The sequence below is a fragment of the Plectrocnemia conspersa genome, unplaced genomic scaffold, assembly GCF_051122295.1.
Source record: "Plectrocnemia conspersa isolate PC_06_02 unplaced genomic scaffold, ASM5112229v1 ptg000014l, whole genome shotgun sequence".
NCBI classification, from domain to species: Eukaryota; Metazoa; Arthropoda; class Insecta; order Trichoptera; family Polycentropodidae; genus Plectrocnemia; species Plectrocnemia conspersa.
In genome coordinates, this window is record NW_028277178.1 from 11,929,993 (window position 1) to 11,948,905 (window position 18,913).

At 33.6% G+C, this 18,913-nt stretch overlaps 1 protein-coding gene and 1 long non-coding RNA gene across 2 annotated transcripts; both read left to right on the plus strand.

Moving 5' to 3' along the window:
* Positions 1-5,311: 5,311 nt before the first annotated feature.
* Positions 5,312-8,665, plus strand: LOC148226224 (uncharacterized). Its single transcript, XR_015812221.1, has 4 exons — positions 5,312-5,990; positions 6,054-6,120; positions 6,179-6,252; positions 6,331-8,665. It is a non-coding gene; the product is annotated as an uncharacterized LOC148226224 (long non-coding RNA).
* LOC148226225 (START domain-containing protein 10-like) lies at positions 5,337-15,938 on the plus strand. Its single transcript, XM_088203651.1, has 5 exons — positions 5,337-5,401; positions 11,961-12,583; positions 12,673-12,805; positions 15,361-15,628; positions 15,700-15,938. The coding sequence occupies exons 2-5, from the start codon at positions 12,265-12,267 to the stop codon at positions 15,802-15,804; spliced, it is 825 nt and encodes a 274-aa protein (XP_088059777.1). The 5' UTR covers positions 5,337-5,401; positions 11,961-12,264; the 3' UTR covers positions 15,805-15,938.
* The last annotated feature ends 2,975 nt before the right edge of the window (positions 15,939-18,913 follow it).

Here is an 18,913-nt window from a genome sequence, read left to right on the forward strand (position 1 = left end):
CGGCCTATTCCGAACGGGACCCGAAGCTGAGAGGACGTGCCGAAAGCGCTGCTTTCGGCGGACGGGCGTGGGGACGCTGTCCGAATCCGCTCCCATCGCCTCGCAGCGCCGCCGGAGCCCCCATCTGACCGGGCGAAATCCTGCCGACCGTCGAGACCTTCACAGCCAGAGCCCCCAGACATTACGAGGTAGAGTTTTGGGCCTAATTCCGCCGGAGCGCCGTCGCGAGCCCCCGAGCACCCGCTAGAGTCCTGGACACGCCGGAGAGACGCCGCGATTGCCCGATGACCACAGGAGCCCCGCCGCGCGCCCCCATAGGCGCCGGTCGAAGCCCAACGCCCGCTGGAGCGACATCACAGCGCCGTTAGATGCCCCCCGCAGCCCCACCGCGCACCCACCGGCGCCCGGAGAACCACGCACGTGGTCGCGGCCTATCATAACCTCAAAGTTGACACGCCGCGCCCCCTTCGGCGCCGCATCCTGTAGGGCTGCGCCCCCCGTAGCACCGCGCCCCCATCGGCGCCGCATCCTGTAGGGCTGCGCCCCCCGCAGCACCGCGCCTCCACCGGAGCCGCATCCTGTAGGGCTGCGCCCCCCGCAGTACTGTGCCCCATCGGCACCGCATCCTGTAGGGCTGCGCCCCCCGCAGCACCGCGCCTCCACCGGAGCCGCATCCTGTAGGGCTGCGCCCCCCGCAGCACCGCGCCCCATCGGCGCCGCATCCTGTAGGGCTGCGCCCCCCGCCGCACCGCGCCTCCACCGGAGCCGCATCCTGTAGGGCTGCGCCCCCCGCAGCACTGCGCCCCATCGGCGCCGCATCCTGTAGGGCTGCGACCCCCGCAGCACCGCGCCTCCACCGGAGCCGCATCCTGTAGGGCTGCGCCCCCCGCAGCACCGCGCCCCATCGGCGCCGCATCCTGTAGGGCTGCGCCCCCCGCAGCACCGCGCCCCATCGGCACCGCATCCTGTAGGGCTGCGCCCCCCGCAGTGCTACGCCAAACTATCAAAAAAAGAGGATGTCATTTATAAAAGCTTATTTTAGCGCCACGTATAAATATGACGCATACTGAGGTATTTATATATATCGACACTGGCAATACTGAGATTGCATTGCCCAACGGTCGCTCATCGAATTCGGCTCATAAGTCAATTTCACGTTCTAAAATAAACATGGATAGCTTAGATTGGAACTCTTTAATGCTGAATTATCAAATCACTAATGATGATTTTCTGAAACCGAAACCCACGTTTTTCATCGAAGTGATGCTAAAACTTTTCGAATCGATGGATGTTCAAACGGAATCGTTAATAAAGTTCAAGCCAATCGTGAGCCATCAAGAGAATTTGGAGGCATTTTACGATTTATTGCCTTTGCTCAATTTGGCCGAGGCGATAAACTATCTAAGGCTGGAGATTTACGAGAAAAACGAAAACACCACTTTGGCCGATTTAATAAATCCCACAAAATCAATGGTGGAGATTGTGTTTTGTCTATTCAATAATTTCATTCTGTTCGTTCAAGAGCGCAGAGCCGGTATAGTGGAGAAGGAAGAAGATACAGAGGAAAAAGCGCAACAGATGAACAAAATGATCATGGAGAAAGACAAATATAAAATCGAAATAGACGATCTACAGTTGGAAATCATTAAATCGGAGCAGGAAATTAAAAAGATGAATAACGATATTACTAAGTATAAAGAGCACAACTTAGAACGTGAGAAAGAAGTCAACGAATTAAATAGCGAACTTGACTTCATCAAAACGGAAAACGAAAACATTGAAGCCGATATAGAGAAAGAACTGAAAAATCATGACAGAATGATTGAAGAAATAAAAAGACTAAGATCACTGATAGTGACGGATGGCGAGATAGAAGAAATGAACAGTCAAAAGAGATTATTATTAAAGTTAGAACAAGAACAGCAACAAGAGATCGACGACAAACATAATACGATTTTGACCAAAGAAACCAGCATTAATACGCTAGAAAAGAATATAGTATGTATGTCTGAGTGCGATACCATGTTTGACGTCTTAGATGGAGTTTATCACAAAATTAGGGAAATTAAAAGTGTGAGCATGTCTACGCACAGCGAGGAAAGAGAACTGTGCAGTTATCAGAAAACCGCTGTTAATTTAGAAAAGAAAGTTGCGGAATTGCAACAAATGGACGAGCAACTGTCCGAGGAGATAAAGAAAATAAAAAATTCTGCTGATAATGAACTAGCAAAATTGTCCAAGGAAGAAGAAATGCTAACAAAAGAATACAATAAATGCAAAACAACTTCGACAGAATATCAAAACAAAATAGACGATTTGCAAGCGGCTAATGTTAAATATTATGAGCAGTATAAAAAAATAATGAAATCATATACTGAAGAAATACCATCTCAATATGACAATATGATTGATGAATACGTATCCAAGATTGAAAGAATTATCAATAAATTATCATCAAAGTTTTGAAATTACACTTTAAATATTATTAATAAAACAACTTTTCAATTAATCGTATTAATGTATTTCTTATAAATCATGTTGTAGTAGATAGCATATAGGTTATAAATAAATATACTACTGCAGCGGCTCAATCTGTGTCTCATTGCCACCCGTCACCATCACAGCCCCTAAAATATAATTTTAGTTAGATATTTATAAGAGTAGAACTGCCAACTAATAAAGTATGATCCAACTTCAGTTTCCGAACTATATTTTCATGCAAAACATCCAACATTGTACCCGATGGCTTCATAAGATTAACATGTCGTCTGGACGAAGTACCGTTACACGAAATAGCATGCTTTATATTTTTTTTCGTTGCATGGAACACCCCTCCCACTTCTCTTTCTCAGGGATCAGCGTCAGTTCTGGATTGTTAAATGAATAAATTCTATTAGCCTTCAATACCACTGATTTAATTCCATGATTTTGATATTTATGTAACTGATTTTTTTAATTATGCGCAGAATTTCAACGATCTTTTAAATAAATAGAATTATTATAATCTTTATTAAATGTGTTCATGCTAATTGTTGTTTACAAAAGCAAACAAAAATTTTTGTATTTATCATGCCTCACGATGTGTGGTAGAGTCAACACCTTTCTGTATTAAGGCCAATTCGAAGGATTTTCTCATAGCCGTGACGTCACGGTCCAACGGTATAGACTAGAACTAAACCGTCCGTTTGCACACTTTAACTTACAGCAGCAATATTTTCACTAACGATGAAATTGACCATAATCTATCCGTAAATTTCGATACACCTTCATAAATTCACGTATCAGATATTCCTGCTGAGCAGCATTGCTTTTTTCTGAACACTCTTTAGTCTATCAATTGATGAGATTGGTCGAGAAGATCAACTGAACCTTCTTGCTGAAACTCTCGATAGATGTGACAACAAAAAAGCCTTCAACAAAGCCTAGTACGCCAAAACTTAGTGCATACACTGTTAGAATGTGACGTCCTACAATCGATAAGGTAATTAATTGGTTCGTATTTGCACAACATAGTCGAGCACCCGTCTAATCTCAGCCGGCGTATAACATAGTTTAGGGACTGTGATGATGGCGGGTGGCAATGAGACACAGATTGAGCCGCTGCAGTAGTATATTTATTTGAGGTTACGGTTTACATTATAAGAATGGGGCGGACGCGCGACGGCACGCGTCCGAACCCTTACAAGCTTGCCGGAAGAGAGAGAGCCGTCACAACACCGCTATTTCTGCGCCGACCAGTTTTGGCCATAACAAATCTATATTGGCCCCCATACGGCTCCGGCCCTAGCAATTTACAATTGCGAACTATAACCAGAGGGAGGTATGGGGGCCTTGGCGCTGCTGTTGATTAAATGCTGGCGGCGCAAAAGTAGCAAAGTCGTGACGTATGGTGTGGCGGCGCGGCCTCCAGTGACGCGCGGCGTGCTTCGCTCCAAGCCGAGTGGAACACGTGTAGACTCGGGCGGCGCGTAGGGCTCCAGGGGGCGCGAGAAGAACGGGCATGTCCGGGAGCACCTTTCGGGGCCCTGTGGTGCGTCGGTGCAGCTACACAGGGCGCGCGCGTGACGGGCCCCGAACATGCGGTTCGAGCTCGGAGTCGCGGGGGCGTAGCCCTACGGGTGCGTGACGGGTCACGCGTGGTCCACTCGAGCCTGGTCTACGGCAGCACTTCGGTGGCTTCTCGCTGGAGGCGCGTGGTGGCGCCGGATGCTTCCTGGGTCACGTGGTCGGCGGCGGCGGCGGCTGACGATGGCGGCTCATGGTCGGAGGCGCAGGCCCATCGTCTTGGTGGTCCGCCAGCTCGAGTCCGGATCCAGGGAAGCTCCGGCGGGGTGGCAGCAAGTGGGTTTGCAGCGGCTCGGCTTTTTGTACTGCAGCGGCGTCTGTGTCTGCCATTTTTCGTCTGACTCCATATGTGTGCTCAGGATCACGTCGGGGTCACCAGTTTAGGGACTGTGATGATGGCGGGTGGCAATGAGACACAGATTGAGCCGCTGCAGTAGTATATTTATTTGAGGTTACGGTTTACATTATAAGAATGGGGCGGACGCGCGACGGCACGCGTCCGAACCCTTACAAGCTTGCCGGAAGAGAGAGAGCCGTCACAACACCGCTATTTCTGCGCCGACCAGTTTTGGCCATAACAAATCTATATTGGCCCCCATAATAGTTTTCTCTTGGGATCCCATATATTTACGCGCTACACTGCAAATATCCGTATACTGGAAAACTGTAAAACGCAAATGATATTGCGCAAAGGTTCATTAGAATAGCGCAAAATATCGCACAGAAGAAGTATGAAAATTTTTAAACACTTATTATCGATAAATGAATATTTATATCGTAATGATATATCAGCGAAAAAACATTGTTTGACAGAATTGAGCGTACTTATAGTGCCTTCAAAATAAAAAAAGTGTACCCCACCAAGCCACAAACCATGTATAGCAGTTAAGAACGGATATTTTAATGAAAATTACATTGTTATCACAAAAAGCATTAAGAAATGCTATGAAAAACTTTATGACAAGGTTACACTACAATTCGCAATGTTGCTGCATCGACATACATTATATTTTCTACACTAAAATCTATATTTACCTTATCCAGTTTCTAAAATAATATTAATCTATTATATATGAAAATACAAAAGGATGGGTTAAAGAAATAATAATTTTAATTAAAATATATTATTTATTGACAATTATATTTTTTGCATTGTTATACAAATAAAGCACTTTCGAAATATATGGAATTTTGAAGGATTTCTAATACTTCTATTTTTACACTCTGCTCAACAATTGTCATATTTGGGCCAATAATAAAATCCGCTTCGCGGATGTGATTTTGACGTCTACTGTCAACGCTGCTATAATGGCGTTGCCGCATTTTTTTAAAACTGGTATTACGACAATCCATTTTTTAAGTTTTGAAACGCGTATTTTTATAGATTGATGTTTCATATGCTTAGTGACTTAATGCTTGACTATTTTTCTTAATATTTAAGGTTAATGCTTAAACTTGAATATTATTCTAATTATGTTTTGTATTATGGTTACCAGACGTCCTCCTCAAAAAATTTTCCCACCTTTGCCCTTGAACAAAAATTTTCAAAATTACATTTTTTTAACTTCCATATAAATTTCTCTTTCTCAAAAAAATTCGAAATAGACAAAAAAATTTGATAATTTAAAAATCTAGTCACCTTATTTGTAATTATATACAATATATAAGTACGTATATATTTTAAGTTCAACTCTTAAAATACGTCAACTTGCAATGTGAGAAAACTAGGGGGGATAATTGGATGTCACTTGTCTATGAATCATTAGTCACGAAATTCACACAATTGATGAATTAAAAATATTTGAAAACAAAAGTGAATGTTAATATTTTTAGTTTTCTTAATATTAAGCTTAATCTTTGTACAATCCTACATTAAAAACGACAAAGAAACAGGTTCTGCTTACACTATTCAAAGTAAAGTTGAGGTAAATCAATATAATATGCAACACTTAGAAATATGTTATCTGAAATAATGTTTTATTTTCTAGGTAGAGGGTTTACAAATTGAATATGATAGCAGTGAAGATACACATACAGACGACATGTTCGAAAGTGGTTAGATTGATTGTTACAATTTAATGTAATTGAGTTATTGATTATTATATGTTTTCAGAAATGCACAATGTTAAAAATGTATTTAAAAATAATACGACTGATGTGGAAATTTTATCTCACCAAATTTCAAAAGTAATAATCATATAGATATTCCTCTGATATATATTTTAATAATTATCAATTTTCTAAAAAATTAAATTTAAATTTTAGAAACGAAAAAGAGAATAATGTGAGATGGTTCAACATACGCATGCCGATTCCTATAAATTGAAAGCAATAAAAACAAAATACAATTTTTGCTTAATATGCAATCTCATGGCGATGCTTGTGAATATAAATGTGATAAATGTAGAAAAGTATTCAGAACTAAATCCAATCTCTTACGGCATATGAAAACTCATTGCGATGTTCGTAACTTTAAATGTGAAAAATGTGGAAAAGCATTCAAAACTTAACACAATCTTTCATACCATATGCTAACGCATAACAATGCCAGTAAATATGAATGTGATAAATGTGGAAAAACATTTAAAACTAAATCTAATTTTTCATCCCATGTGAAAACTCATGGTGATATTTATGAATATGAATGTAATAAATGTGGAAAAGCATTCAAAACCAAACCCAATTTTTCATACCATTTGAAATTTGAAAACTTATAACCATATACGTGACTTTGAATGTGAAACATGTGGTAAAACATTCATAACTAAAAGTAAACTTTCAGTGCATATGAGTTATCATAGCGAGATTTCTGCTTTTGAATGTAAAACATGTGCAAAAGCTTTCAAAATTAAAAACACGCTTTCAGCACATATGTTAATTCACGATGGTACTTGTAAATATGAATGTGATAAATGCGGAAAAACAGTGAAAACATGACGTAGTATTTTACATTATATGCAAACTCATGGTAAAACTTGTGTATATGAATGCGATAAATGTGGAAAAGCATGAAAACTAAATTTAATTTTTATTGTCATATGAAAACTCATAAAGATATTTGTGACTTTGAATGTGAAAAATGTGGAAAAGCATTCAAAAATGAAATCTCACTTTCAGTGCATATGAAAATTCATAGCGAGAGTTATGCTTTTGAGTGTGATGCAAGTCAACGACTAACACTAGTTCCGACTGATCATCACATATTAATTTTTCCTAATCTCACGGATGAATTTGTAATTATTAATTAAAATTGAGCTAGGTATCAAGAAAGGTAAGAGAAAAAAGTATTGAAAAAATATTTAAGAAGAAATACACTGTCTGCCCCAAATCTGTGAGAACTAGTTTTATTAGTCATATCTCAGGTTCTAGTAGTTGTGGCATACGCTTTATAAGTCTAAGTTTTGACATTCACCACCGAAATTCCTTTGGCGTTAGCTCTTTTGGTTCGATAAGAATACCGAGTTAAATGCAGTTGGTTGTTGTTGCATGATAATGTACCAACACAAAGCTAAGATTGTACGCGAATTCTTGGGCAATAAAGACATTTTAGTGCTCAGCCACTCTCCGTTTTCACCTGATTTGGCTCCCTGTGACTTCTGACTATTCTCAAAAATTAAGTTGGCATTGAGGAAGAACGTTTTGACACAATTGATGACATCCGAAAGAATTCGACCATGGCCCTAAAGGTACTTTCGGAAAATTTCTACAAAAGTTGTTTCAAAATTTTCTATGATCGTCTTCAGTGCTGTATTGACTCAGAAGGGGTGTATTTTGAATAAATTATTATAATATTGTAGAATAACAAATGTTTTCTATTTGTGTTTAGATCAGTCCTCGCAGATTTGGGACAGATAGTGTATTATAACAATATAAAGCTAAAAAGGCATCAGACAGACAATTACTGTACAATGGACCATTGCTTATGAAGAAATTACTGGGAGATAATTCTGGAAAAAAACAAATTCATTAGCTGCAGTTACACATATTTAAAATCCTGAAGCATTCGCATTCCTCAAGATATATGCTACTCAAAAAACACAGTGCATACAGTCCAATCAAGTTGAAAAACTTTTTTGCATGACCATTGCAAAGAAAAGTATGAACCATTGCAATTATGAAGTTGTTGACTAAAAAGGATTAATACTAGAAGTAAAATATCCTGTGGATATTTTAGAATTAAAAGTCTCATACATCAGCCAGGAAGATAAATTAGTTAACAGTGCAATATTTTTAATAGGAAAGTCGACTTATAAAATACTCCAAATTCGTCTTCAAAAGAATTTCAATATTTGTAACTTATTGCCTTGACCAGCCATGACTTGGACCGGTAAGTGACGCAATATATAAATCAATAAAAATTCATGTTAACTTTGTATGGCTGATTAAATTGTAACGAACATACATCAAATAAAGTGTATCAATCCTCGCAACATAGTTTTATGAAACTCTGCCGATGCTGTGTGTATTTTCTATATCTGCCCATGCTATATGTATTTTCCTTATTATTTTTAAAAATATAACTTCAGAAAACATAAATAACAGAAGACTTAATAAAATAGAAAATGCAATCTTCTACAAATAAATGATGTTCTCATTACAATTGCGATTTATTTTATTTTAGTTATTTTATCTAATACTGCAACACATCAACTGTCGTTCCTCAGGCCATTCAGAAAGCTAATTCAAGTTTACGGAATTATCGTATCTGTTAAAAGACAAAAAAGTGGTTTCGGTCTGTTCATAACAGAAATTAGCTTAGGTTATATGAGTTTTTTTACTTATTTTACTTGAAAATATAAATATATTATCTTACTAAAATATAATATTACAGTAAAGAGAAAATTGTGTACATTTTCACATTTATATTAAATAAATAACAATGTGCAAATTAAAAGATAATTTAATTATCGCTTATATGCTTATTGAATTGTGTTCGATATTACCCCCACATTCCCCTTTACTTTTCATTTCATAATTGCCTTTTAGTCACACGCACAATTAAAAATTCAATGGAATATTAAAAAAAATAATTAGGTACAATTTACGGACCTTCATTTTTCACCGTTAAATTCGATAACGTTATCACATCCGCATAGTTGCGTCATGCATATAATTTTTATAACTAGGCCATACTAGACTGACCATTTTTCTCTGAGATAAAAACGGGACATGGTATTAGGGCGGAGAATGGAAGGGAGAATGTTTTAATTGCCTAAAGTAGGTGATAACATTTAAAGTAAAATAATAATTGATTTCTCGCAAATAGGCTAAAATCGACTCACTAAAACGTAGACGACGTATTAGGATCCACAGCGAATCATTTTAGTTATTTTCTCTCTTTAAATATGTTTTTATAATTAATTTAAATGTGTAGTTTATTAGTAGTATATGCTCGGTAGTATGAGCAGTAGGATTGTGGCAGTTGCTTGTGAGCTGCGGTTCATTCCTATTGGAACTACACGACTTCTTTATTTAAACTTGCTGGAATAAGATTTTTTTGATCATATACTCATATACATCTCATATAACATTGATCGGTTTTCCAAGATGTTCTTCAAAAAAGTAAGGTTCAATCACTTTTTCTGAAGTGATTGAACTCCCACACTAAGCTCCTATTCCTTTTTGTAGTTTCTGACCCCCAATTCCTGTACCTTTGTTTAATCATGAAACTATTTTACAGGGAAAAATATTCGTCAAAACTAATCAGCCTGTGGATAAATTCGGAATCTCTCTTCACTAATTCTTGAAATCTGAGTATATATTGCAATCGATGGGCATAATAAAGTTACTTCAGCTGGATTTTATATGGAAATAGGTTTAAGGCTTTAGAATACGCCAGTTATGTTCAAGAGAATCTTGAAGACTCTTGGCGATGATAAGATTATTCGTTGGTTTTTAAATTGTTGATTTAGAAAATATTATGTAAAAAAACTTTAGGCTATTCTTGAACTAAAATAAAAATGCCGTTTATTTTATCGCATAGCAAAAATAATTAGGAGTTTTTTTCAAAAGTTGCTATTTTATTTGAAGAAGGCTATTATAATTATCTGAGACAAAAACTATCGTGGTTACGCAATTTCTTTTACCGCGCAGTGAGAAATTTTGCTAGGGAAATAAACATAGGGACCGCGAAAGAGCATAAAAATCGTACTGTCTCATATAAAATGTACTTATTATGGTCAGCCTACGAATTACCAATGTTTAAAGTATTGTGTGTTTTTATGTCAGATAAATTATTTTTCTAATTGCTAATAAACAAATAATATAAACAGTCACCTATGTAGGTAATTTATTAAACGTTGTCGAAAAAAATCCTTGCTAGCGATATTTTTCCGTTGTTCTGTCTGAAAAGGCGTCGTTGATAGTACGAGTAGAACATCAATATTGATTTTCCTTTCGCAACAGGGTCAGAGCTCGCAAACATTTTGACGCTAGTGCGGATATTTCAATTTATATTTTAGATGTTATCTACAAAATAACAGTTGCTATTAAATGAATGTAGTGATTATCAACAAACATTTAAGTTATTATCAATAATGAAAGAGTATAGAAATTTTGATTAATTTTACTTAAAATGTATTATGTTATGTTATTTTAAAAATAATACAATTTTATTATCTGTATTATTATTTTAATACATATAGCATTTTTACGTGTATCAATTTACACCATTTCATCCTGTATTAATTCATTACATGTTTATTTCGACGCTAGAAAAAACATACCATAGTATTATATGAAACAAAATTTGACTATTTATCTAAAAATGCTTAAAGGTTGATATTTACTTTGGGCGATATACGAATAATAATACTAACCGGAAATAAACGTAAAACAACTGTCGGTGGTTTAGTGTGAACTAATTTGTGTATATTTAGATATAATTGTAGGTCTCAATATTTCAACCACAAACTACCATCTGAAACTTCTTATCAAATTTGTTGAATCGCCATATTTGATTGTGAGTTAAAAATGTGTATTGCGAAGTCAAACATATTAAAAATCCAAATTTATCAGGTAAATAATTTTGAATAAATCCACATTGAAACAACACGCTGTACAATAATTATAAACATTTCTGACGAAAGCTTTTAAAAATAGTGTTTTAGCGCTTTAGATTGTGAATATAGAGGTATTGCGATGTGCGCCGAAAATGTCCGTTGGTTTTGTTTGGTTTTAAATGATCTGCAGTAATTTGTTAATGTCATCGAAGAGTCGCTAAACTTCTTAAGTACCCGTGGAGTTATGACAATGTTCTACGATACGTTAATGTTCATTATCTATTAGGTTATGACTTTTTACATTTCTCCATGGGTCACAGTGAAAAAAATATAAAATGGTTTGCATTTATATTTTTTCATTTTCAATATAGTTTATCAATAAGACGTATAATTGTGCGAACGGTCTATAAATATGATATTTTAGATGTCGCTTAAATGTTACGGGATGAGGGGCGCAGCAACAATAAACACCTGGGTCCGATTTTACTCTCAGCGGCCCTGGTCATAAGCTACCAATAATATGGAAAATCAAACTGAATGAGACTCAATTTAAGCAGAAATTTACAAATATAAGAAGATCAACCGAGAAAAGACATTGACATTCAAGTGGCGCTGGAGCGAATACGTGAAAATCAAACGTAAATAACTAAATCACCACTTTACCAAATTACTTGGAAGACACAATGGAAATATATAATAAACATAATATATCAGCTAGGTATAAAGCCAGTACGTCGATTGCAATTGACCAGTCGACTACGAAGCTATTTGTGATCGCCCGCGTTATATTATGTATTGTAATATAATATATAATATGACATGTATTTTTTTGGCCAAATTCAAGAGTTGGTAGAAAATGCTTCACCTGCCATCTTTAATAACTTTCCTGTTTAGAATCCACGTCCAAAGCAATAAAATTCTGCCGTCGCAGTCGCAGTGGAAATTAAGATTCGGCGCTTATTTGTGATAAATAATAATATAAATGGTGGTGCGCCGCTGCTGATCGTTTTGAATTAACCGCCAGCAAAATGCACAAGTTTCGCGTTGCGATACAGTATCTAATCGGGCTCCGAAGCCAGCCCTAGTTCCATATCGACTCGACCGCAGAGTGCCTTTTTCTAGCTAACAAAAAATAAAGAAACGTTAGAACAATAATGATACGAGCGGGACCCGGCGTGGCTATTAACGACATCAGGAAATGGAAGTAGGCGTCGTGAGGGTGGCTGAAGATGACGACTTTTCGAAACTCAAACGCATGGTGGACGACCACAAGGGCTGGCAGCCAGAGTACGACAAGGGAGGGATCCGCGTGTGGATCCGCCCCCCGGACCAAGACAAAGGCTCCAAGTCCGGATTCAATTTCGTCAAGGTAGTGGCGCAATTTAAGGGCGTGCGCCCGGATACCTTGTACGATGTGCTGCACGACCCTCACTATCGACCTAACTGGGACGCGCACATGCTATGCTCCGAGGACATCGGCTACCTGAACATAAATAACGACGTCGGTTACTATGCCAGTCAGTACTATAACACCATATGTTACACAAGCACACCATTTTGTACCGATGTCACTAATTACTGATAATTTTATTTTGTGACGTTTTAGTGTCATGTCCATCGCCATTGAAAAATAGAGACTTTGTGCTGCAAAGGTCATGGTTAGATACCGGTACTGAACAAATGATCCTAAATCATTCTGTCTTCCATAAAGATTACCCCCAGAGGAAGGGCTACGTTAGGTATGTTTTTAAATTTATTTTGGAATATGGTATGAGATGCTGGTTTATAACCATTTTGAAACTCACACTATTAATAAAATATATTAAACTAAACATCAGAAGTTGTAAACATAACATGTTTATTTTTTCAATATTTATCCTAAATAAGTATTAAATTTGTAAATCAATTTGTTAAAATTGGAAGAAAATGGATTTCTGAGGTCATTTTTAAGTATAAAACAAATATGAAGTGCTAAAAATTTGTTGATAATTTTTTTTTTATTTCATTGTCTATAGACTATAAATTAGTAAAAGCAATCAATAGAAAGGGATTTTTTTGGAGCTGTTTTTAGCCTAAAACACAGATAAAAAGTTGAAAATTGTAAAAATAAAATGTGTATTTTTTATGTTTTATCCTAAATAAGCTATATATTAGTAAAACATGTGTAAGAAAATGGATTTTAATAAATAAATATGAAAGGCTAAAGGCAAAGAAAATAAATTTAAATTTTTCATTGTGAATATGAATAGGCTACAAATTTGTAAAAAAAATCAATAGAAAAAAATGATTAGGTCCTTTAGAGGTATTTTGAACGCAAAAAAGCTGAACATTTGTGAAAATAATATGTTTATTTATTAATATTTTATTCCAAATAGGCTTTAATTTGTAAAACATGAGAAAGAATTAGGAAAATCTCTTTATTTTAATTGTGATTATCAAGCACCAAAAATGGTTTTGGCGAGGTTGGATTTTCTATCCTAATGCATTAATTTTTTATGTGAATAAATATTTCAGTCAACTAGCTCTAGCTTTTAATCTAATAAGTACACTGCATCGTTTTTTTGTGCCACTAGATCATTTCATGACAACCAATGAAAGGTTCATATCTTATTACAGTATGTTGTTCTTATTTTTATCGCAAGTAAGCAAGCGATCAATATCATATATGTATCAATATATTTGGCATCCATTTTTTACCTTCATGATTTTCCCCAATTGATTTAAAAGTAAACAATATTTTTTGGTTGCTTAATTTAGCTATTTTGAAGAGTCCTTGAAACGTTAATTTATTTAACAACAACGTTTTGCAATTATTTATTATAAATTACTAGGGGTATTTTTGAAAATGGCGTATCTTTAAGTAATTTATCAAAGAAGGATTTTTTAAAACATTTATATGTAGCTCGTTTTTAAACATATCTTACAACATTCGAAGTACATACATTATGAATATTTCTAAAGCGTGAAAAATCACAAATTAAAAAACAATGCCAAGACAAAGTGCTCTAATCAATTGACGTATATCTGTGCTATATGATATATAAACACACAAGTCTCAATAAGTCGCGATAAGTCATTATATCAAACTCTAATGAACACTGCATGAACTTTGTAAACATTATAGGTGGTCTAATTAAAATGTCGCTTATTCTGGAATACCACAATGATCTATTTTGGGTCCTCTGCTCTTTCGATAATCGAAAACTCAAAATATTAATCACATGATGAAGAGTGTTTCAGATTATTAGCACAAATTCACTGTCCTTTCAAAAACACATAAAATTCGCTGTGGAGGTAGTGTTTAAATATTTTAGATCTAGTAAGATTACCAGGACCTTTTAACGACAGAAAAAGCATAGCGCAGCAAAAGCAACTGACAGACACTACATTAATAATAGCCACTTTTGACGTTCTCTTTTATGTATTAACTAATTTTAAATAAAGCTAATTGAAATTAAAAAAAATTAATCAACCGTATTTTTTTAACTAATCTTTTTTGGTTAGTGAATTTTTCTTCGAAGGCTTAAACAATTCATATTCTATCTATTATTTTACAAAATAACTGACTAAATGCAATATTTTCTCCAACAACTGAATAATTTCTCCTAGTTTTTTTTTCAGATACATATCCTATAATTTAATATTATCTTTTTCATATTTGAGCTGTTGTAAAACATCATTATTTAAGAGCAACAAAATACATTTAGAGATTTAGACTGTTGAAGAACAAATAATTTATTCCAAAGAGTTTTGAAAAATTGTTGAGAAGTTTATTTCTTTAAAAATATTACTAACATTTTAAAACATTTATGCTTTTTTTACTATATTTTCCAGGATATGTCGAAAATACTGTAAATTCACTTCTGTGTTGCTATACTGTGTTACAACATGGCAGATGATATGATAGAATATTCATAAGCAAAACGTTGTGAGGAAGCTGAACCATAAGGGATCATCACAATGACAATCCAAAAGTTCACTAAATACCTTAATTGTTGTTCTATAAAAATAGATTCATGTGAAGATCAAGTACAGTAACAACTGTACGACAAGCCATTGCAAACTGACTGTCAAGAATATGTATAAACTTTCGTATTTCAATTTATATAGACGACAGGTGCGGAACCACCTACGATGTAGCTTTGTAGGATGACTGTAATATCCATATTTATTCTTTAAAAAAATATAATTACAGATAGGATAGTTTTGATTCGTACCAGAATATGTGCTTCATCATCTTTACAAAATAATATACCAATTTTATAATAGAAATGTATTTGTGTTTATGTTTCAGGGCTATTTCTCATTTAACAGGGTTCGTAGTGCGCGCCGCTCCCGATGACGGCAGCATTTTGGGTTATATTTCTCAAACCGATCCACAGGGACATCTCCCTACATGGCTAGTGAACACAGTAACGCACACCTTAGCTCCAAAGCTCGCAAAGAAGTTAGAAAAAGCAGCTCTCGCCTATCCGGCGTGGAAGTCGTCATCGGAAAACGCCAACTTTATGCCATGGCGATACCCCGATCAAGTCATGTCTGAGAGAATCACAATTTCTGATGTAATATTAATAATCATTGAAGAACTTAGCTTCAGATTTATGATTTATATTAAACATTTTGTGTGTTTCAGTGTGTTAACATATGCCAGGGCAGTTCACAGGAAAATATAGATGAAGGTTCGCCGAAAAAGTTTTTGAGGAGAAAAAAATCAAAGAAAATATCTGACAATGATTAATTTTAAACATTTTGATCATTCTAGTTATTGCACATTTTAATTAAAGTACAATGTTTCATACACAACGTATTACAACATATTATAGAACAGTAGACTAAATCAAATTTTACAGTAGATGATTGTTAATTTTATAAAGATTATTCAATTTGTTGATTTATAAAGTAATTTATATATATATATATATATATATATATATATATATATATATATATATATATATATATATATATATATATATATATATATATATATATATATATATATATATATTATATACACTTAACGGTCGGTACTTAATAAATAACGTAACATTATTAAAACTTTTGTTATTAATTAATGATTAAAAACGATATACACAAACTAGGGGATTGAAATGCACAAATATTACTTAATTTATATTATATAAAAATAGACTTTTTTATAATATACTACTCGATTATCTTTTCTTACTTAATACAATTCATGATAAATATTTCTACAAAAATACTGATTTTAATTAGTCATTAAAAAAAATTAAAACTATTTATTACAATCCAAATAATCTAAATATAATTATTAAATAAATACAAGATCTATATTTTCTTTAAGGGCTTCCAGCTATAATGACAATCTATTTTCTATGCCAAATTACTATAAATTTATTTTGAAGCTCATTTATATTTTAAAATTTAAGCCCTTTCAATATCAAATATTAAACCTTGCTTTCTTAAAAAAATTAAATTCAAAATTCATTTTAATGACAAATAAACATAATATACAAAATAACTTATAGCACTAATTTTATTTTTAATTAATATTAAATCTTATTAATTTATACATACTCTTTGTTTCTTATAATTAAAATAGTTTACTTTACTAAATACTATCATTTTCTTTGAATGTGTACTTCAAAAAAATCAGTATAAAGAATGTGTGAAATACAGTGCCTATTTGTGTGTTACATATTAATTAATGTCTACTAGACATTTGCTGTGTGTATACAAACAAAAACTATGTATCTCTAAGGAAATGGTGAATCATTACCGCTTTCAATTATAAAACGCTTAATAAAGTATTATGAATTTGTCAATATTATATGTTTTTATGTATATTAGTAATGTAATTGTAAATTTTGTGCTAAACTTTGGGAAAAATATATTTTCAAAATTAAATAAACTCTTTTTTTAAAATATTAAACAATGAAATAAAAGGATCTGTCTAGCTTTATCTAACTCAATATTTGCTTTGCACAATAAAAGAAACAGGTATTGTCTTGGCATCGATTCACAATTTTTTAATTTAAAAAACACAAGACATAATAAAAAATATTTAAATTGATAAGTATATATACATATATAGGACATTGAAAAATAGATATTTTATTCATGTTACAAGTTCGTAAAATTTACAAAATGTTTGTTGATATTTTAATTAGTATGAAAAATAATACAAAGTAATTATTAGATTAATAGTTTAATTTTGATTTCATTATATTCCTGTAGATTTGACTTAAAATAAGATCACTACACTATATTTAAGAATGGCAATAAAAGCAATGTTTTATAATCTATCAATTAAAACAATTTGGGTTTAAATGCAATATGTACCACTTAAAAAATTGTGCCTGCCTCTAATCTATCAGTCATTATTATTTATGTGTATTGTTTTATTTTATAAATAAATATTGTATTATGAAAATTGTGATGTATAACTCTCCGAGCTCATGTACTGATTTTTCATTAGTGAAAAAAATCGAAAGCAAAGAAAACATATGATACTTTACCTTATCGTTTAATTAATCTGGAACTTGTGATATATTCAATGTTCTCTATTCATTTTATTTGGCAGTTTAATGTGAATAAACACTAAAAATTTATATTTAACTGCGAAATTTCACTGTTTTAATGCTAATTAAAAATGTATAATCTGTTATATAATTAAATATTAACTATATAAGATTTTTGCTTATATTATACATATAATATTATATACATGTTATTGTTATAAAAATATTTATGCATTATTAAATTACTTAATCATACGTGAAATGTGATTATAAATTATTATAAAATTGGTTAATGAATTAAAAAATTGAAATTAAAGGATTTTTATTTTCTTAAAGATTTATTAGAACTGAATTTTTAATATATCTAATTTTATTTTAAAATTTCGCTGTAAATTATGTTGTACCAAAAGACTCAAAATTAAAACCTACGAAATAATCTAGGGCTATAAAATATTTATATGTATGTATATTTGTTATGCCATTATTATAAATTCTTAATGGAAACAATTATTAAATTTATTAATTATAAATATATATTTGTTATCATACAAGCATTATTTTTAACCCTTTGTTGCTACGGTGTTTTCAAAAATTCTTTTCTTCACATATTCATCAGTTATTTCTTTAAATTATTAAATTTAAATTCATATAAAATCTGTTTCATGTCATTGTCATACTAAGTGGGTTAAAAGTTCCCAAATTAACTTACTGTTTTGAGCATCATGACGTCATTAGCGATCTTTGTTAGCATTTATTTTATAATAATGATGAACAACGATGTATCGTTGTTTAGCATCCAAAGAGTTAAACTGATAATCATGTTTTATATATATGTCTTTGTTTTTATTATATTTTTTTTACTGAGTATTGAAATTGCGTAAATGTAATATTTGTTACTGTATCTTGTATTTAATTGTTCTTATTAATAAATACATATTCTTACGGCGAGAAAGATTTGCTCTACAGTTTTTCCACATTTACCGCTTTCAGTCATAATAATCACGATATATTTATTATAACCTTGTATCATCTTTCAAATTATAGGTTATAGAAAGGTTGAATTTAGTTTTTCCTTATTTTAAACATTTAAAAAATATAATTATGAACATTTACTTAAATAAAAATCTTAGCTTTAAATATTTTTTCTGCATTTTCTATATCAACATCAAAACTTCTTGATGTGGCGTAAAATATAATCTTCAGTGTCGAATACTTTTCCACATTTATCACATTGCAAATTATAAGATTTGATAAATAAATCCGCATGTCTCAACAGCGTCGGCGTTAAGCACAGGCAGAACAGACAACCGCCCCTGGCGACCAAATTAAGAGGACTGCTGACGG

Bases quoted from the DNA above. Each gene is read 5' to 3' on its own strand.
- LOC148226225 (XM_088203651.1), top strand. From the start codon at position 12,265: ATGGAAGTAGGCGTCGTGAGGGTGGCTGAAGATGACGACTTTTCGAAA. The intron at 12,584-12,672 runs GTCAGTACTATA...GTGACGTTTTAG, and splicing joins CGACGTCGGTTACTATGCCA to TGTCATGTCCATCGCCATTG. The intron at 15,629-15,699 runs GTAATATTAATA...TGTGTGTTTCAG, and splicing joins AGAGAATCACAATTTCTGAT to TGTGTTAACATATGCCAGGG.